At 45.5% G+C, this 20,865-nt stretch overlaps 2 protein-coding genes across 14 annotated transcripts in view; both read left to right on the forward strand.

Annotated features, from left to right (window-relative positions):
- Window positions 1–7,953, forward strand: part of TACC2 (transforming acidic coiled-coil containing protein 2) — a 157,622-nt gene extending 149,669 nt beyond the window's left edge. For all 13 annotated transcript variants that reach the window (XM_054206583.1, XM_054206582.1, XM_054206589.1 and 10 more), the window contains 4 exons: window positions 4,563–4,723; window positions 5,550–5,656; window positions 6,788–6,908; window positions 7,741–7,953. In XM_054206583.1, the coding sequence (XP_054062558.1) occupies window positions 4,563–4,723; window positions 5,550–5,656; window positions 6,788–6,908; window positions 7,741–7,806 (455 nt within the window). In that variant the 3' untranslated portion in view covers window positions 7,807–7,953. The remainder of the gene's footprint in view (window positions 1–4,562; window positions 4,724–5,549; window positions 5,657–6,787; window positions 6,909–7,740) is intronic.
- A 614-nt stretch (window positions 7,954–8,567) lies between these two features.
- On the forward strand, window positions 8,568–10,576 carry LOC128911550 (ly6/PLAUR domain-containing protein 3-like). Its single transcript, XM_054206606.1, has 3 exons — window positions 8,568–8,990; window positions 9,841–9,957; window positions 10,371–10,576. Exons 1-3 carry the CDS (start codon window positions 8,936–8,938, stop codon window positions 10,574–10,576), a joined length of 378 nt encoding a protein of 125 aa, XP_054062581.1. The 5' UTR covers window positions 8,568–8,935.
- The last annotated feature ends 10,289 nt before the right edge of the window (window positions 10,577–20,865 follow it).

A 20,865-nucleotide genomic window follows, 5' to 3' on the forward strand; every position in this document is an offset into this window, starting at 1 on the left:
ATAATAATATGCCTGGCTTCATTCTCTATGGTGTTATGCCTCTGTTGCCTTTTGTATGTACAACTGAGCAAATTTGCCTGCCTTCTGACATAACGTCTGTCGTCCTCCTCATGCAAGTGCTAAAATAGGAGTGACCGCAGTGTGCAAAGAACTTAATTCGTTTTGGTTTACACTAAACCTGCTCTGGTACAGCTTCGTCCCTGAACCTGGCCGTTCACGCGTCTAAAACACAGGACCTGACCTCTTTTCCCCAGGCGTGTGCATGTAGTTGGCGACAGACGTTTCTTTTTGATAACAAATTCAAATTCCATTTTTGAGAAACAAACATAAAAAAAAAAAAATTTCAAATTGTGGGACCGCAGTGCGGCAAGAAGGTATAGAATAAGGGTCCTAAGGCAAAGGCACAGCCATGGCGTACATAGCAGACTCTACAGTTGCCATTTCCTCTTGTTGCAAAGAAATTGAGGATAATTGAAGCGTCGGGCCGTTGACCACTGAGGAAATAGAAAGATCTTTAAACTTCAAATTCAGAGTATCAGTCAGAGTCTTTCAAATGATCTTTGGCAAGTTTCTAAGAGCTACAGCTATAAATAATGCAATTTGCTGTCCATTTGCAAAGGAACTGAAACAACAACAGTGACACAGAAAGCACGTGTTAATTAGAGCACTGTGCAAATTCGGCGGCGTGGTAATACGTTTAATGCGAGGCTTCTTCTCCCTGCATTTAATGTAAATTTTTGATCTAATTGTCCCACTTTCTCCTGTCATTTGTTGTAAATTACTGTCCCTTCTGATAACTCATCCAAATGCCACGTTGTGGAGGAAAAATTATTGTCTGTGTGCTATTTGCATATACTTCACTGAACTGTTATCACATTAATGTCTTACTGCTAAAGTGAAATCTGTGTTGTAACAAAAGAAGTGCCTGTGCTGTTTCTGTTTATGACTTAACCCTTCTGAACTATTTATACAGCCCCGTCAGCGGGGCATTACAAGTGAACCAATTTCACAAATCCCTTTAATGAATATTCGGTGTGGTTGATAGGTCCTGCTCGGCTTTTTATCCGTTGCCATGTGAATATATAACAAATACTGAAAATATTCCATTTGAACAATATATGATTGTATATGTGTGCCTATAAAGGCACTGAAAACATGCATTGCAAGCAGTAATTGGCTTTGATTTCAAGGGCTAGCAGGTCTAGAATTTGCTGTCAAATCCATATAGAACCCAATATTACCCCATTTAGCTTATGCAATTAGTTTCCTGCCGTACTCTGTACAGCCAGAGCTTGCAAGCTGTCAGCGTCCAGATCCCCGTTAGTGTCTCTTTGCCTATTTTTTTACCGGTGTTTTAACTTTTTTTTTCCTTTTTTCCTACACTCGCCTGCGCCCCTAATGCATTCTTGCTTATATTTGAGGAGGGGGGGGAGAAAAAAAAAAGCGCAGGCTTTTCGGGCTGCTGCTTGTGCTGCTGCTTTGCTGAGCCGCGTGGTGCAGCTGACGGTGCCCGGCGCTGCCAGCCCTGCGGCACGGAGCCTGCGAAACCCCCGTGTCCACAGCACCCCACCTTACGCACACCTCATCCACTAGTCCCTTCCGAAATCCATCATGGATTTCCTTTTTATTGATGGATTTGCAATGCTGGGTTGTTTGGTGTTGTTTTTTTTTTTTCTGTTAAAAATGTATCCTTCTACTTGTACGTTTAAATACATAATTAAATTCTCATTATGAAAAACAAACAGATGTTATGCTTTGTGCCTTACAGGTTGTTGCATTACTTATTTTCTGCTTTCCTAACAATTCCTGATTTTCTGTTTTGCTTCCGTTTTTGTTGCTTCTTGCTATTTGCTTGCAAAAACAAAACAGGCAAGCCTGGTAAGTAAAGCTTTTCACCAACTTTCACACCAGCATTTTGCATTTTCAGTTTCTTTCGCTTTTGTTCTCCGTTTGCTGCATTCCCATTAAGTAACGTGAGTAATGCTGAGCCGCGCCTGAAAGCGGATCTGCTGTGGTGGTGCTCTGATTCTGTCAAGTTGGGTAGTGTTAGTCCCGAGCATACCGTTGGTATTGTTGGTGAGCCGTGGACAGTGTGTGTTGCAGACGTGGAAGCCATTTAATTAAAATATTTTAATCGCATAACCTCATAAATATCTTTAGAAATAAGTATCTGTAGCTGCTGAACTAAGACTTGACTGGCAGACGATTATCAGCGTAGTTCTAGAAAATATCACACAGACCTTCCAGTCCCCTTCCAGCCAGGTGACAGTTTCTGTTTCCTGTAGTATTTAACCACTTTGGTTTTGAATGTATCTTAACTGTTATCAGAGATTATCAGATGCCCACTGTAAACTTTCCCTCTTTTCAATTTATCTGTCACTGCCCCAATATAAATTCCCGGTTTCCCCTTGGAGCCTAATGGTGGTCCCGGCTCTCTCCCCAGTCCATGGGCACCTCTGGCATGTCGCGGAAGGGAGAGGAGAAGGGGAGCGTTGGGCATCGCTTGCCCCGAATTCCTGTGTGCCGGTTGCGGTGGGGCTGGGGGTGAGCGGGTGAGGACTGGGACAGCTGAGGGGCGAGGGGACACCGCCAGGCGCTGGGGGGACGGGAAGAGCTCGGGAGTTGCGAGGGAGGGAATCAACAATTACTAACTTTCTAGATTGCCCTAGAAACAAATAAGAAGGAGGTCGATAAATTACCGCAGGCAGCAGTCTCCGAAAAAGTAAAGTTGTGACATTAAATTCATTTAAGTACATTATGGGATCATGCAAATCCCTTCCCCTGCATGGAGTTGCGACGACGGAGGTTTTGCCAAAGAATGTCATCCTGAAAGTGTGTGCTTTGGAATTAAGGTAGACAGTGTGTGATCTCCAGCGTGGTTAAACAAATCTTGTGCTGGAACACAAGGTGACAAATTCTCAGATTTAGAGAAATAAACAAAGGATGACTAATGGTTTTCTCATTTTACTTGAAAATACATTCATTTGCCATTACAGATTATCACATTATAAAAACAAAATCTTTTCTATTTTGCTTTCTGAAAGACACTCATCTTTAAGAAGGCAAAATAGAAAAGAACGTTTATTTTTTATGAACATTAAATGTTATCAAATTGATGTGGCGTTACAGGGCTCTGGGTTTCTCAGTCCTACAATATCAAAGGTGTTTGTTCACCGGTAAAATAAGATGTTACAACTTCCAGTTCTGCGAGCTCAGTGCAGGGCTCTGAGAGCTTCCCTGGTTCTCTTGATCTTCTCCGTCATGTAGAGCAAAATAACCTCAGGTGAGGCTCTGCCCCAGCACGACGCGGTCAGGGGTGGGCAGAGGAGCGCAGAACACAGCCGAGGTGGGCTGAGGCACGGCGCGGCATCGTCGCTGCTCTGGTTTAATCAGGCTGGGAAAGAAGTGTATGAAAGGATTGAATACGCAGAAGGAAGAGGTTGATCTCAGTTTGGGAATTGACGGTAGCAACTTTGCCATTCCAGAGCTGAGCAGCACTATGAAATGCTTAATTCAGATGAAGACTTCCATTCAAATAAAAAAATCCACCTCTCGTTTAATTCTTTATATTTCAAAATATAAAGGCCTGAGTGAAAAGTTGTAGATTCTGCAATGCCCCGTGCTTTTTACATGGGAGAACTTCTTACCTTATTTTAGTTTCCATCATAGACAAAGGAAAACACAGGCAATATAAAACCGCTATGTTTTGCAGGTTGTTTTTTTTTATTTCAGTATCGCTCAAAGTAGCCCTTAAAACGTGGACACAGGAATCATATTTTAGGATATGAAGCAAACAAGGAAGCATTTTGGAAGACAATGCCAGACCTTGTCTTCCAGTGTTAGACGGGTATTCCAAGTCATTACTCAGTCAATTCCTTTGAAAAGTTCTCCTCCATATGGATTTGGGTTCTGCTTTTGTTGTTCCCACCATCCCTGCCTCAAATTTAACTATACCTAGGAGAAGCTTGGAGGATGTTTTCTGCAGACCAGAACTTAGAAAGTCTGTCTAATGTTAGATTTCCTGCCTGGCACTTGCTACAGTAATCCTAAGAATGAGAGTTTGCAAAACTCTTTTTTCCAAGGGAAGAATTTGAGTTGAATTCCATTAAACAAAGTGCCTTTTTTGTATAGGATTAGAAGAGATGCCAGGAGATGCCAAGCATATATCAGCAATGGCAAATAATTTATTACCAGTGCTAGTAATATGCATAAATGTCCTTTTCCTTCAGCTAGTGCATCTTCAGGCAGACAAGGGAAATCCGACACTGCCTTTTTCATGGGAGCAGCCGAGTTCAGAGTGAAGTAAATCGTCAGGACAGAGATACATTCACATTTTTTCCCCAACATCAAAATATTTAAATATCCCTTTATTTAGCAACCTTTTTCCAAAACAGCATTGTGTCTTTATATAAAAATGACTTTTCTGGATCCCGCGACCTTACTAATACACAGTGTAGAGCTCAGTGTAGTAGAAGCTATAGATGATAGTGAAATCAGTGTTCTGACTACTATAACCCTTCTGAAAATCGCTTTTTTTCCTCCCCCTCTCTTCTTTCTACCAGAGGATGAACAGAGAGAGAAATCTGTCTCCCATCACACCGTTCAGCAGCTGATTGTGGAGAAGGAACAAGCTTTGGCAGATCTGAACTCAGTGGAGAAATCACTGGCAGATCTTTTCAGGAGATACGAAAAAATGAAAGAAGTATTGGAGGGGTTTCGGAAGGTGAGTCCTGTTAAAGTCCTCTCTCATGTACCAGTGCTGCTTAGCAGAGGGCACGTCTTTGGTTCCAGTTGGATCTGATGCACTACATGAGACGGCAGTGTCTAAGAGATGTCACATAACCGTGGGACTTGAGCACGTGTCAGGGCTGGCTTCTGGACTGAGCCTTCTGTTAAAACCTAGGAGGTGAATTCCTCAGGTCGGGGGTTATGTCTCAAGCGCGTGACATAACATAATCCTTAGATGAAGGATTGCAGCCGTGCATCAAATGCAAACAGGAGCATTGTAAAGCTCTTTGCCTTGCGTAATACTGCTTCAGATGGCCTGGGTGTCCGTGTTAGACTGCAGCCCTTAAAATATCTGAATGTGACTCCTGCAAATCATAGAATCACAGAATGGTCTGGGTTGGAAGGCACCTTAAAGCTCATCTCATTCCACCCCCCTGCCCTGGGCAGGGACACCTCCCACCAGACCAGGTTGCTCCAAGCCCCGTCCAGCCTGGCCTTGAACCCCTCCAGGGATGGGGCAGCCACAGCTGCTCTGGGCAACCTGGGCCAGGGGCTCACCACCCTCACAGCAAAGAATTTCTTCCTCAGATCTCATCTAAATCTCCCCTCTTTCAGTTTGAAACCATTCCCCCTCGTCCCATGGCTCCCCTCCCTGCTCCAGAGTCCCTCCCCAGCTTTCCTGGAGCCCCTTTAGGGACTGGAAGGGGCTCTAAGGTCTCCCCGGAGCCTTCTCTTCTCCAGGCTGAACAACCCCAACAAATAGATGCCTGTCCTACCCTTCAACCTCTTGAATTAACTTTAATGTAATCTTCTCATTTAAGAATGAAGAAGTGTTAAAGAAATGTGCGCAGGAATATTTATCACGAGTAAAGAAGGAAGAGCAGAGGTATCAAGCACTCAAAATTCACGCTGAGGAAAAACTGGACAGGTAATGGATGGTACACGTCCCTTTTCAGGAGTTCATGCTGCAGGAGGATTCCTGTCCCTGGACCTTGTATCCCAAACCTGCTCCCTCAATACGCAGGGCGCAGAGTGCTCTGTGATGGAGGGTGGAATGAAATGCCCTAATGAGAATTTCTGTAACGTGCTGGTGTTTCTTGCACCTCCTGACCGTATAGAACACCTCAGATTTCTATCTTTATCAAATGTCTTCATGTTTCTTTAACATATTTTCCAGGGAAGATCAAGAGAGAAGCCATTAGCTAGGTTTATGCAGCCGTAGAGGGTTGATCTCAGGTATTTGCACCCGCAGCCAGTACTCCAGCCCCAGAGAGTTGGTATTGCCCCTCTGCCGTATTATTGCCCCCGCGTCCCTCAGCAGAACAGGACACGTAAGTGCTGCTCAGGTGATTCAGTGCAGAATCAGTCAGGCGGCCTCTCCCCAGTTAGCCCAGTTACCTCAGCTGGATCAGCCCAACTTGTGCCGAGGGTGACGAGGAATAGTTACACAAAAGATCGTGCCAGATGTGCACGGATAGTAACTCCTTAAGGCACCGTTAAGGAGCAAACATCTGATTGGGGCTTAAGAGAGGCAGCTCCAGTTGATTTTCTTTTAATTTATTTTTTTTCCTACGCTTCCGTGTAACAACCAAGGAAGCATTTCTAGGGATTACATTCAGGACTCATGTTACAGTCCCCTAGACCCAAGAGATGTCTCTGAAATGTCACTAGGATTGATCAGTGCCTAAACCCAAGTGAGACTTGGATTTACTTTCCAGCCGCTGTCCCAGCTGCGAGTCCAGTCTGCAAGAAGCAGAGATTAGATCTGGAAACTTCCAGAAAACACTTCCACCTAAGTGATATTTATGACCCCAGCACAGATGTCTGAGAGAATCGGGGAGGGAATGACACAGACGTTAAGAAAAGACATTGCAGCCTCTGCTGAGCAAGAGAGGGAGTCGTGAAAAGTCTGTAGGGACAAGTCTCAAAATACTTTCAAGGACAGGCAGAAAGTAGCCCTGCCCTCACCACCCCTCTGTTAAGATGCAGCCCATCCTTCGGTACCCACCGTCCTTTCCTGTAGAGAGCCTGACATGACAAAAATCTGTTGTTTTTCTAGAGCCAATGCTGAAATTGCACAAGTGAGGGGCAAGGCTCAGCAGGAGCAAGCAGCCTATCAGGCCAGCCTTCGTAAAGAGCAGCTGAAAGTGGACGCGTTGGAAAGAACACTGGAACAAAAGGTAAGCAGGAATTCGGTTCTTTTAACGCAGAAATCAACGGGATGACCAAAGCTCGGTGAAACTTCCCCAGGGTGGCTGCCTCCAGCTCTCCTCTGGAGCTCAGACCACAGCCGAGGTCTGCCCGGGGACCTCTCCGCCTCCTCAGGTCCAGCTGGCCCAGCAGCTTCTTTCAGTTTTTGTTTCCATTTTTAGTTTTAGCTGTGTGGTGGCTTCTGTGCCTCTGCTGTGACCGGAGACAAAATGACCAGATACAGATCTGTGCGGCTTAGGGCAAAAGCGACTGTAGGAGCTCCCTGTTTCTATCTCGTGGTCTCTAGCTCAGCCAAGGAGCTTGCTGTCAGTGTACTGCAGCTCGTCCTTGCTCGCAGCCCCTGGAAAACAGGGGCAAGGTAATGCTGTAAAAGCGCAGCCCAGAAACAAGTTTAAACTCTGTGTTATTATCGTGTGCTAGGAATGACTGCTGTAAAGCTGTCTGCTTTAGTGCTAAATCGCATTTATTGAAGTCGGAGGAGCTGTATGTGGAATAATAAGCATATCGTTTGAATGCACTATACGTCAGCTGTACTTTGTAGGCATGTATATACCCATATATCTCTCTATATATGTAGGCATGTATATCTCTCTCTATATATCTATATATAAGTAGGCATATATACCTATCCATATATCTCTCTCTATATATCTCTTTCTATATATAGATATTATATTCTCAGTATTGGAGAAAACTTAATTGTCCCACACTTCTCCCAAAGGTTCAGTAACTCAACCAAACCTCAACGCAACAATAATATTTTTCATAATACTTAATATGGCTTTTTTTTTTTTTTCCCAGAATAAAGAGATAGAAGAATTAACAAAGATTTGCGATGAACTGATTGCCAAAATGGGGAAAAGCTAACTTTTAACCAAATTTCTGGACTTCGATATTGAGTGCAATATGACCATTGGCACACTGATGTCCATGCATTTATGTGGACAGGTTATATTTTCACTTTTTCGTATGCACTACTGTATTTTCTTTCTAAATAAAGTTGATTTAATTGTATGCAGTACTAAGACGACTATCAGAATTTCTTGCTATTGTTTGCATTTTCATAGTATAATTCATAGCAAGTTGATCTCAAAGTTCCTGTATCAGGGAGATTGTCAAGTTCTCTAAGAAATTACAAATTGCTGATCCTAGCCTTCCCTTTGTACATGAGTTCCCATGTTGGATGTCTTTTGGATTTAATATAAACATGTATTACTTGCATGGGGACTCTTGCCTTAAGGAGTGTAAACTTTATCTGCATTTGCTGATTTGTAAAATAAAATTAAAAACGGAAAAAAAAAAAAAAAAAAGAAAATGCATGTCACTTAAATGAAATTCTCTATTGTAAATAAATTTTTTCGTTGAAAGTTGAAGATAAGTATGGCTCTATTTTATGTCCTTCACTTGATTACTTCATGTGCAGCGCCAGCTCCAGCAGCTCTTATTAACGAATGCCTTCACAGAAAGCACTTCATGGGTCACAGCTTGGAGCACCCCGTGGGTCACAAGAATATACTGCTCTTGTGCACAGACCTGTGTCTACATCTTGCTCTCTCTATAAAAACATATATATATGTATATATATATGTGCTAGATTTGGACCGGTCAGGTCTCAAGCATAGCCTTAATCCTCCAAAATGTTTAATACTCTGACCCTGATCCAGCAAATCCCATTCAAATGGAACGGGACTGGTTGCGTGAGTTGCAGGCTGTGGCGCGCGGCGCTGGGCTGGTGGTTTTGAAGCGTATCTGTCACTGAAAGGTGAATACATTTTCTTCTTCCCGCTACTACAAGGTTTCTGCCTGCAGGGTTTGCGGAGATGAAGTACGTGTGATTAGGAGTACCGGCAGAATAAGCTAGATAAGTAGCATTCTCGCACACCTCTTTATCCCGTAAGTTATCCTCTGCAGAGGATTAGGTATGTAAGATAAGCGTTAAGGCTTTAATAGCAAACAAACTGCTTTCTTTGGCTAATGGTACATCGCTTGTATCTCCATGATGTGGACAGTCTTCAGCCTGGTCCTTGTCAGCTCCCTTTTTGTACTCAAAAGTAAGTCAACTCCCTTTTCTTTCCTTTTTTATTTCTTTCTTATTTCCTACTCCGGGCGTGGCTGAGCCTCTCAGCCGTTCTGGGCTTCTCGCCTGGGTCTCTTTGGTGGCAGGTTATTTTCAGCATGTGGTCGGCAGCACGGAATCTCACCTCTGCTAAGTAACGTAAACATAAATATGTATGCTAACAATTTTAAATTGTCCCTGTGGACAGCAAGGCTGCCTCTGCTCTGCGAGTTTGAAGGATGGTATTTTAAATATATCTTAAATTCATGCCTACCTTTGAAAAGACCATGTAGTTTGAACCAAGGAAAAGAAAGAGGATCGAGTTATGGTTGTAATGCTTCAACAAAAGCAAAACTTTTTAAGATACGCTGTTGTGCCTTCTGGCTGAATGGATACTTTAGGAGAAAATGAAATGTGGATCGTAGTAAGATTTTATGTGTTTACAATATACTTTTTCATGGTACTGTGGACCAAAGATCATGACGGAGAGGGAAAAGCCATGGTGCTCCAAATTGTTAGAGTGGATTCTGCTCTGAAAATGTTACAGGGTGGTGTGGATGCAGTTACAGAACAGCAGATGTTCTTGGATTATTTTAAGGGCAAATTGTAACAACATAATATATGGCTTCTTAAAATATCTTTAAAATCAGTATCGGGACCACTTCTAAAAAAGAAAAATTGATAGGATTTGCAGAATCTCTAGCTATTTTTCAAACCTTTTTGCCATTTTTGCATGTGCTTCAAACAAAATTAGAAAGAGCTTGTAGCTGATATTTTAAGAAATGTTTTTTGTAATAAGCTCTAAACGCTACTGCTATAAGTGGTCTCTCTTCCCTTAATGCCAGGCGAGGCCCTGCAGTGTTACACCTGTGTAGGTTCTAGTGATGACGACTGTAACAGACAAGGGACGCAGCAATGCCCAGGGCATTCGGACGCGTGTGCGATCATTAGAGGACAAGCAAGTAAGTAATCACCCCGGTTCGGACTTGTGCCGTGACGATCGGCCCTATCCCCGCTATGGGAAAGCTGTAAAAAAAGCATTTGAAGTATGGCCCACTTCTTACTTAACTCCGTCATTTTTAAGTTAAATAACTTCCCTGTGAATTAGGAAGGAAAAGAAGCTAACGAGGCACTGCACTTGAGCCCGGTCAGAGATGTTTAAGGGGCGTCAGCTGTATCTAAGATGATAAATTGCAACCGAAGTGGGAGCCTGTCAGTGTGCTGTAATCTCTGATGCAATTGTTTTCCTTTATTTGGACGGAACGGCCAAACCTAATGCTGTTGCTCAGTAGTGGGTGGTCGGGCTGACTCTGCGGGGATGCAGACGGGAGCGGGTGACCACGGACGGTTTGGGTTCAATGTGGCTCTGTTCCAGGTGGCATTATGAAGTCCTGTTCGTTCAGGTCCTTCTGCGAGCGGGCGAGGAGGGACGGATCGAGAGCGCCTGGAGTGAGCGTTCACTGCTGCTACTCCAGCAACTGCAATGCAAAAGGCCTGGCCTCCAGAGTCACCACCTCCGCCAGCTACTTCTCTCTCCTCGTCTTCTCCTTGCTGTGGCACCCGCTGTTGAAGCTGACATGAGGGGGGAAAAAAAGCATATCCTGAAGCAACAAGTCTGCCTTCTTAGAAAGGGATGATTATATTTCCTCATCGCGTTACTCCACGTACCATTTTTCTCGGTAGGCAAAAAGCAGTAGGCAGACGTGACACGTTCAGATCAAAATTGTTCCATCTGCTAAATGTCTCGACCTATACGTAAGAAACGCTGCCCTCTTCTTGTTTATCATCAGGGGTTGGTTGTGCGAATACGTAACATTTTCCTAGGATTTAGAGAATATGTATAAGGAGAAATCTTAGCTGCAGATAGCCTTTTAGTAGGGTAAAGGACCAATATCTTCCAAATGCTGTTCACTGCTGGCAGCCATTCAAAAGCAAGCTAAAATTTTCAAGCACAAAGTGACTGAAAATTCTAGCAAGCAAATTAGTCTTTCAGAGAACATTTGCGAGCTGAACAAAGCCAGAAATCTTGAAATAAAGATCATTTACTATTAATAGAAACTGGTAAGAGAAGGTAATTCAGAGAACAATACATGGAGGTATGTTATATTATGTATATTTCCTGGGAAAGAACCCCAAACACCTAGTTATCTCTTTTCTGATCCTTTGAGAATCTTGCCACAATGTTGGAAGAAGAAGAAGGAAAAAAAAGAGCTTGGAAGTTGTTTTGAACCGGTAATCTGCCTCCAAAGATCAGCTTGTTCTATCTTTACTGCTGGTTTTGAGAACAAGTGGTTAATCCCTGTCTTGTAGGCAAATTATAACTTGCGTAATAATATTTTTGTTTATCCAGATTCTTCTTGTGGTTTCAGCTACGTAGTTAACTCTTCACTTCCCTAGGCTTCATTCTTTGAAAGTAAGAGTAGACATCTCCCCCTTCAGTGATGTGATTGAGTTCATCTGTGGTGGTTTGTGTAGTCTTTTCATTTTGCAAAGTGAATGAAATTACTTGGAGATCCTTAGAGATGTAAAGAACTAAATCAACATATTTATTAATCCCATTCATTGCAGTCTTACCAATTAAATGGCCCAGAATGGGCCACGTATTGCAGAAGGCATCGTGCATCACTAGCGAGTTGGCAGATGGTCCTTTGACTAGGCAAGAGGAGAAGTGACGTAACACACGATGTGGTGGCACTAAGCAGGGTCTTGGGTCTATGACATCGGAGAGCAGGGTGGTACCTCCTTTGATTCAAAACTCAGAGGGACAGACAAGCAGATGAGTGGTATTCATAGATTTTAATGTCCAACCGTGATGATCGGGTCTAATCTCTGGCACACAACGTGCGTAGAACTGGCTTAAAGTCCAGCTGGCGTCACCGAAGTAGAGGTGGGCTTTCGAGTTCTAGTTTTAGTTGCCCATTTAGAAAAAGATTCGGTTGTCAAGTTTATGGAACTCACAAAATATGTGGCAAAGTAGTTTTTCCACTAGCTTTGTGTTGTGACTTTTTTTGGGGTATAATTCTTTGAAAAATCAGTTCCAGGCAGTGTGTCATAGAAGTTTGCACATTCACAAAAATTTTACTCAGGTTGCAAACTCTAGAGAGCTGCTTCAAGTGAAATAACCACGGAAACCTCCATGTAGAGCGTAACCCTGACCTGCCTTGTAGCTCTCGCCTGACACACGGACCAAACTGTCTCCTTGTTTTGTTGTGCTCTTTCCGGGTCCTTTCTTCATCTCGTGCAGATGGTGGCTTCAGACTGGGGCTATTCTTCTGGGGTTTTGTTCGAATGGGCTCTCAGACAAGGCAGCGCTGGTCTATAATTAGTTGCTAGGCACAAGTCTGATAAAGCTGTTGAATATAAAGTTTCCAACAGTGCAACAGATCTTGGCTGAGAACGTTAATTTACACTTAAGTATCTCGTCTGCGCAAAAATCACTTCGGCTGGTTTAAGTATTTTTGATTTCATTCTCAGCTTGAATGAGTTCGTTCAATCTGTTCTGCTACAGGAAACACGTATTGATTGTATCTTTATTTTCTGATTGTTCTGTAATGATAAATATGTATGGAATGGCATCTGTGTATATGCTCGCTGCATTTCCTTAATGAGAAAATAAAATACATGCAATGGCTGACAGTGGCTCTTGATAAACAAACCTGCATCCTTTAATTGGGATTTCCAGCTGCATCTGGCGGTGTGTTTTCCAGCAGGAATTCTGGCTTTTGTTCTGTGGGCTGTATTTCTTAAATCTGTGAGATGAAACAGTGAATGTCGATAGTTTTCTCTGCTGTGGTATTTCCATGATAAAATAAGAAGGTAAGGCTCTATCCTCCTGACAAACACCATCTGGCGTTCCTGGCTGCAGCCAGGACTCGGATCTCCAGGCAGCTCAGAGCCTCCCACCGCCTCCCCCTGGTCCTGTCACCCAGCACGTCACGGGCTGTGTCTTGCTTTTCACGGGTCTGACATTTTTCCTGCCTAATTACGAACCTGAAGCAGTGCAGGCGTGTATGTGTCTAGAAATGATAAACCCTATTTATGGATTGATGGTACCGGAGGGGTTTCACAATGGTTCTTGGCATAAGCATTAACAGGAAGAAGAGCACAGAAAAAATGGAACAAAATAGAAGGGATGTTTTTTTTAAACTCAGAAACATACAGAAAATATTTTAAAGTTTCCATTGCCACGACCAGAGGTATTCCCAGTTTTATGTAAAATTGTCTTTACCTTGGTTGTTCTGAAGCCTCAAAACCCACTCATCGTTCCCGGCCCAGCGGGAGAAGACAGGCTCTGTCTTCCTTAATGTTGACAGACAGTTGGGACAAAAGGAGCAGAAGCTGGTAATGAAATGCATTCTGCTGCAACTCAAAACGATAGGACTTGTTTTCCGTCTGTTGTATCAGTTGGATGTACGTCGTGGATCAGCTGGGTGAGTCCGGGGCTCGAGCTTAGTGCTAGCCTCTCGCCTTCCAGAAAGGATCTCCAAAGAGATTCGTATTTTCTGGTTTATAAGTGAGAGAAACTCTCAATTGTAACCACCGCTTGTAGGACTTACAGATACCCCCAAATCATGTTTTCCATCATTTCTTTTCATCCTTTTGTTGGTTTTGGCAGTACAGACAGTGTTTCCTTATTTTCCCAGTCCTCTCTTAGACAAGGAGAGCCTCTGGGGACCTACCAGGAGGGCACAGCTGAGCAAAGTGCCCCTGCGCTGTCTCAAAGGGGATATGTACATGTAAATGGACGACCTAATTTCTGTTAATATTCGTCCACACCCAAATTTTTCCGCAGTGAGAGCAGGGTTCCAAGCTGTCTTTGTTCTTGGTGAGGAATAAGCAATTCTGGAAGCTTGCGAGCTTTAAAATCTGGCTCAGAGAAGATCACCTCGATGCTGGCTGGCTGTTTAATGACAGAAGCTTTAACTACATCTTGGTGTCACAGGGCACGGTTTCTTTCTTTAACCTTTTTTTCATGTGCAACCTTAGTTATGTGGCTCTGTTCTGTAGGGATTAAAACAAAGAACACCCTCGTACCTTGTGCTGTCGTGTCTTTGTGTGCAACGAAAGCCCGACTGCGACAGGTTTCCTTGTGAGCATCGCTCCAGAGGGTCTCGACCTGGCTGGACCCCGTAGATGTTTGGGACGTCACCTGGAGCTGTCAGCTGTGGCTGGTGACCGCCTTTGGGGAGGAGCTTTATGCTTTTGAAACCAGAAGTCCCGACTGCAAATCACGGAGCTCAAGGTTATTTTCACCCCGCGCACACATACGCTCCCTCTTATCATCCCAAGCCAGCAGTACACGGGGTAATTTTAATTGGCAGGTTTATGCCGTGCTCAGATGTAGCATATTTACTCCCAACCGAGTGGAAAAAAGTGATAACGGTGTTAATCCAAGTAAAAGTATGTATAAAGAGTGCAGCTAGAAACTCATCGTGTTGGTGGCATAGGTACAGGCGGACTTTGGCAGCATCTGAAGAAAACAAGGGAAGAGCCAAGGCGGGATTCGGTTGAGAAGGAGCCCCAGAAGCAGCGCGTGATGACATGCGGCAGCACAACTTTGTGGAAAGTAGGTCTTGTCAAAAACAGCTCGTTTGGGGTTACGGATTTTTTGCTGATAAAGGCAAATACATACATTTTGCAACACATTTCAGATGAACTTGCAGTTGTGAGAGTTCAAGAGCTAGCAGGGTGAAAGACTGCAAAAACCGCGTTCTCAGTAGAAAATCATCCAAAATGGTGTCTTGGAGACGGGCGACCTCACATCGGCTTTCTGACAACCTCGGGATGTTGCTGTAGGAGGTGTCGCAAAAAGAACGGGCTGCCGAAGCACCAGCAGAAGCACTTTCTGCGCCAGGATAGTCCTATGTGTTGCCTGAGGGACACGTGTCCACGGGAGGCAGGTAACCCACTTTTGTAGGACAAAACTAAAGCAGAGGAACGAGCGCGGGAGGAGATGCCGAGCGTTTCGTAGCCACCCAAACCCTCCTCTGCCCCGCACGTAGCACCAGTCGCCTCTGAGGGAGTACACTATTACTAAAATTGCTTACACCTATTCTAGCGACCTGATTTAGCCCCGCAGGCAATATTCCTTTCAAAAACTACCCTTTTAGCCGCTAGCTCAAAAGACTTGCAAGTACGCGATCATGTTTGAAAGGCGAAGGGGAATTTGTCACTTGAAGCCGTTTCCCTTTTCTAAAGACTCCCTGCCCTTCACCCACACCACAAGGTTTTTCATTTCGCGTTTTAAACGCTCAAGGAGGGGAGATATTTGAACACCGGCGGAGGCTTGGCCAAAAAAGTGAAGGCCGGTGTTCAAGCGCAGACACTGATTCCTACCACTTTTAATTCGAGACATCTGTAATCTTGTTTTAAGCGATGCCAGTGTCGTGGTTCGAGCCAGGCACCCTCCCTTTCTGATTTCCAGCGCAAAAAGCTCAGTGTTTGCAGCACGAGCCCTGGCTCTCAGCCAACCCGGCTGGCATCTCTTCGGCCAGGTCAGAGCCTGATTTTGCTCAAAGACAAATTTTTGGTGCGTGGTTTCGCTCCTGTGCTCTCCCAACCTTCACAGAGCTTTTGAGGTGTGTTCTTGGCATCCTGAGGATGATCGCCTCCCTTTAGCAACTTGTTCTTAACCCCTTCTGCATCTTTTGGAGGACTGCCATCAAATGAAAAGAAAATATCCCGAAGTGTGTATATATGTATTAATTTCAAGTTCTCATATACGTGTGTCACTGGAATGACATTTCTAACAGCGTGATAATCTCTAAATTGCCTCCCCCAGCTCTGGGATGATTACTAGTTTCAGTCTTTGTCAGCGTGACAGGTTTTGCTCTATTTCATTTTGTGCTGAGTGCATGAAGACCCAATGGCCAAGGCCTCCCCACGGCAGCTCTGGAGAAAAGCTCCTGCCCCACCGGTGGCCACACCAGAGACCCAGGACCTGCGGTTAAAGCAGGATCCATTTAAATCCCAGTCAGCTGTGAGCACTGAGCCTTGCCGGGGCTGCAGTGCCGGGCGTTAGGACACGCTTTTCAAGAAATCCACTCTCGTAGAGGACCAATAAGCACCCTTGCAGCGTGAACGGGTCTTGATGCATTTGTTTGGTCTCTCTCCTGAGAGCTGCCACCACCAGCTGCACGTGGGCAGGGACGAGCCGCGAGTGACAGCCCCTGTCCTCATCTCTCCCCTCGATTAGTCCCTCTGAGGGTTCTGTGCTTTTGGGAGCTGCCTTTTTGGACATCTCTTTTGCGCTGTACCGTTAACAGTGCTTATGAGCACTTGGCAGCCTCCGTCGCTTCAGTTTCCACGTTCTCCCAGCCAGCTATGACTCCTCGTATTGGATAAACATGTCTGGTTCTGTTAAATATTCGGTTGCAATGAACGTGATTCTGGAAAGAGCAAATCAGTTACCAGGACGAAGCAAAGCCATGAGTGGGGCAGCGAACCGAGCCAGGAAAAACACTCATCGGGAAGTCATCCGAGCGGGGCTGTGCCCGGGGGGCACTGGCGGCGGGTTTATTAGCATTCCTGTAATTAGGCGTAGGAGGAGCTGGTGGAGAGGAGAGCTCTACCCGGCTGCTTTGCGTTTGGTAATGTTTGTGCAGCAGATGAAAGGGAATGGCTCATCCCCGGGTTGGTTTGGTTGGTGCTCCCCAAGGCTCAGCAGGGAGGAGCTTCTGCTAAAGCATCTCCCCCACGCCGCTCGGCTCTCGCGATTTTTTTCCAGATTTAGTAGATCTCCCTTCCCAATCCCAGCACAGCCGCGGGGTCAAAACCCCAGCCCCGAGATGGGTGTGTGTTAAAAACCCCCCGGTGTGTGTTCGGGGTGCGATGCTCTGGAAATGAGGGTGGTTTTGCTGTCAAATGGGTTTCACCAATTGCTGGCAATTTCAGCCGTGATATTTTAGGAGCTGTGCAAGCCAATAAGGCTTTCGGAGCTGGCCTCGATGAGACTCTTCTGAGGACGATGACGGGGGGGGGGGGGGGGGGGAAGAAAGCTTTGACTTGACACCTCCTGCTAACGCTAGAGAGAAGCAGTCCCTGAAAAAGCCATCAAAAATCAGGATCCCTTGTGGAAACTGAAAATAATACTTTTGCTCACAAATGATCAGCACTCGGTGATCTCAGCTGACCTTTACTCTAACATGGCTTATCCCAAGCTTTTTATGCTTATCCAAATTTTGGCTCCAGACCGCCCGAGCTATTTGGGGCAAATCCTGGTGACCTCTCCTTCAGCTTGCTCTCATCGGGAGGATGAAGAGAGGATTAGCAGCCCGTGGACCGGGTGTCCCGAGCCAGCAAATAAAACAGTCCTCCCCGTCTTGGAGCTGATTTCTAAGTCGTGGTGTGCTTGAGGATCTTTCTGTGCCCAGGCTCAGAGACAAGTTCTCCGGGAGACAGATGGCCTGCGGGCTGCTTTGGTCTCCAGAAATACAGAGTCAGCCCCAGCGCTTAAAATAGTGCTTAAAATAGTTCTCTTTTTTTTTTTTTTCTTTCTTTCTTTTTTTTTTTTTCCTTAAACAATTTTGCTCTAGATTTGCCCGGCAACTAGAGAAACGTTTTCATTCATGTTATTTTGGTAACTGGGAAGCTGAGGTCAAGGTGGCCACAAGCCCCAGTCAGGCGGAGGAAACGGGGCTGGAGCCCATGGCTGAAACTGGGAGGAGGTTTAGGGCTGTCGCTGCCGTTGGGAGTTCGCCCTGGTGGAAGCGAGGGACCTGCAGACAGGCGCCGACCCTCGGGCGTCTCAGCCCTGTCCCAGCTCCAGGTCCCCTCCCAGAGCCGCCCGTCTGGATGTCAGCTTTGTCCCACTTCCCTGCCGGTAGCTGCTGGGAATTTGGACGCATTTTAAATCGGATTAGACTCCGCTAGTTCTGCATGAAAAGCCTAAAGAGGCTGCAGCGCCAAATCAGGGGCTCACCGACGGAGTTTTTGTTGAGCATGGCTGTGCTCATTCTTAACTATTCTTTCTGCGGTAAAGTCCCCTTCGTTGCTTTGCTGCCGGATTTACATCTTTAGGGTGTCACCTAATCAACATACGTCCACTCAGCTGACAGAAACCTGGTCTTCAGCCCCTCAGCCGAGGCACAGTGGCATCTCCAGCCCGGGTCTGGCGACTGAGCTGGCACAGACGGGATGAGCTCCTCACATGCACATACCACCGTGGCCTCCACAAAAGGCTGGCACGCTGGACGGGTAACACAAACTCATCTCATGGCGGTGCTATTTGTGTAAAAATAGAAAAATTGCATAGGAACAACAGAAATTTACAATAAAGAAAAAAAAAGGTACAAATATGTTTCGCTTTGGATACTGGTCTTGCAGCGGTGACAGGCTGAGGGCAGAGGAGAGGGAAGGTTTGGGAGGTGGTGGGAGTCTCTGCTGATGCCAGCTAAGAAAACTGGGTGAAGGAACAAGCAAATAAGTCCTTAGGCAGATCTGAAAAGTCTTAATATTTAAGTTTTCCTCCTATTTTTTTTTCTCAAAGGTTATATGCCCAGAAACCCAATCCAAAGGAAATCTTTTTGCCTACATGCAGAAGATCACAGAAGATGCTGGTCCAAGTCAGAAACAGTGACCTGAGAGAAAATGTTCCTTGGAAATTATACTTTATTTTCCCTGATCTGAGTAGTAGGACTTTAATGCAATTTTTCCCTCTTTTCCTTATAAGTGTTGTTGAAGTGTTGGCCTTGCTGTGGGATCTATTTATTTAAATCCAGAAACTGTCAAAGCTTGTTGCATTGCTTGTAGACGTGCTCCTGAAAGCTTGGATTTTGGTCTCAGCTTCTTAGGGCAGCGGTGGCAGTGGACGGGGAGCATGGGACACTGCAGGCCAAGGGACCGACGGGCTGGCTGCTGCCAGCCTCCCTCTGCCACCAGCGGTGGCGGCTGCTGCGTTTCTGCTCTTCTGCAGCAGGACGAAAACTCCTCAAAAGTGGAAAAAAAATCCAGCAGCTTAATTTCCTGAAGCAGTTCAAGGGGGACTAAAGCAGGGCTGGGACAAGAGAGGGAGAAGGACCACCCATAAAAGCCATACCTCCATAGGCTTTCCTACACTGTTTTATTCACACTACGACCATGGATGTCCATACAAAGGAATCACCATGTGTTTTGTCTAACAAAGCTCATCGTGGTCTGGGTAGGCCCATTCAAGAGCGGTTTTGGTGGAGGTTTGGCTGTGGTGGGTCGTGGTGTGTCTTATCCTGGACTATTGTCTGCAAGAAGCTGTGCCTGCCCCATCCCTGGAGGGGTTCAAGGCCAGGCTGGACGGGGCTTGGAGCAGCCTGGTCTGGTGGGAGGTGTCCCTGCCCAGGGCAGGGGGGTTGAAACAAGATGGTCTTTAAGGTCCCTTCCAACCTAAACCATTCTATGATTCTACGGTAAGTCACGTCAAAGACCCGCCGTTGCCCACTGCACTGTATTATCTTCAAGTGAAAAGGGAGCAGCCCCACTTCTCACACCTACAGAGGTACAGGGTACATTAGAAAACTTCCGGAGACGTTCGCTGCATCCCTTGATTTGCTAATCCCTTAGTCCCCTTCTCTGGAGATTTTCAAGGCTTGCCTGGATGCAGTCCTGAGTAACGTGCTCTAGGCAATCCTGCTCTAGCAGGGGAGTTGGACGAGATGATCTCTAGAGGTCCCTTCCGACTCTGAAGATTCTGTGATTCTGTGATCCTCAACACTGGGCTTTGATAAAACCCAGGAGAAATGGGGCCAGGAAGGAGGGGTTGGTGCAGAAGCTGCAGCTCCTGCAGACCATGGTCAGGGCTTTAAGACAGGACAAAATGCAAACAGCTTTCAGCCACGCTGGCTCTGGGGGATGGAGGTGGTTCTCAGGAAGAGCTGTTTGTTTGGTAGTATTTTTTGACCATGAGATAGGCTTCAAATATGCTTACTTGAACTAGAATTGCATACCTCAGTGGAATCAAAGCTGCTACAGTTAGCTGAAGGTGACCACCTTGGTGAGCAGAGACTCATGGGAGCGTGTGCGATATCACTCAGCTTTTTAATTGCTTTTAAAAATAGCAGTGTACACAAAGCAATGTGTTAACCCATGAAAATTCAAATGATCTCACTGATGGCAAGGGAGCGGCACACGCACAAAAAGTGCCACAGAGGGACGTTGATGGCAGCAATGACCCGTTTCCCCTTGCCCGTCGCTGTGGCGGGGCTGGCGAGCAGCAGGAGCTGCGCGAGGCACTCATTCGCTGCTCAGCAGCCCTGAAACGCTTCGTGCTGGACCGGTTCCCTAGCAAAAGCTCTAATTCTGCAGCCAAGCTGTTCTCTCAAGAGAGCTGAAGCATATCATTTTATATACGCGATGATAGAGTACAGCTCTGTCAGGTTGGTAAAGCCAGCCCAGGAATGAAAGCAGTCTATAAAACTGTATCCCAGGCAGAAAAGCAATCCCTGCCATAGTGCGTGTTCTTCTCAGCATCTCATGCCCCGGATAGTAGGCATCACAGAATCACAGAATGGTTTGGGATGGAAGAGACCTTAAAGATCATCTAGTTCCAACCACCTGCCGCGGGCAGGGACACCTCCCACCTCATTTTCGCACATCCAGAACGATGACAGCAACAACGATTGACAGGAATTTTGAAAATTAAGCATTAAAGCCACTGCAGTTTCATCTGCAGTTCCATTCTGTTAATATTTAAGTGTCCTTAAATAGCACTTAATTTGCACATTCACGATTTGTTCCTTTGATGGAGCAAGATATCAAACAGCAGCAGAGAACCGACTGATCAGCATCATCAGCAATCACTTCTTTCCGGTTCATTGAATTACTTCACAGCTGCCTGACGTTCTCCAAACAGGAAGAGTAACAGAGGAACTGTCATGCTCAAGTCAAGTAAAAAGAAATCG

The sequence above is a fragment of the Rissa tridactyla genome, chromosome 6, assembly GCF_028500815.1.
Source record: "Rissa tridactyla isolate bRisTri1 chromosome 6, bRisTri1.patW.cur.20221130, whole genome shotgun sequence".
Classification (NCBI taxonomy): Eukaryota; Metazoa; Chordata; class Aves; order Charadriiformes; family Laridae; genus Rissa; species Rissa tridactyla.

Bases quoted from the DNA above. Each gene is read 5' to 3' on its own strand.
- LOC128911550 (XM_054206606.1), top strand. From the start codon at position 8,936: ATGATGTGGACAGTCTTCAGCCTGGTCCTTGTCAGCTCCCTTTTTGTA. The intron at 8,991-9,840 runs GTAAGTCAACTC...CCTTAATGCCAG, and splicing joins CTCCCTTTTTGTACTCAAAA to GCGAGGCCCTGCAGTGTTAC. The intron at 9,958-10,370 runs GTAAGTAATCAC...GCTCTGTTCCAG, and splicing joins GATCATTAGAGGACAAGCAA to GTGGCATTATGAAGTCCTGT.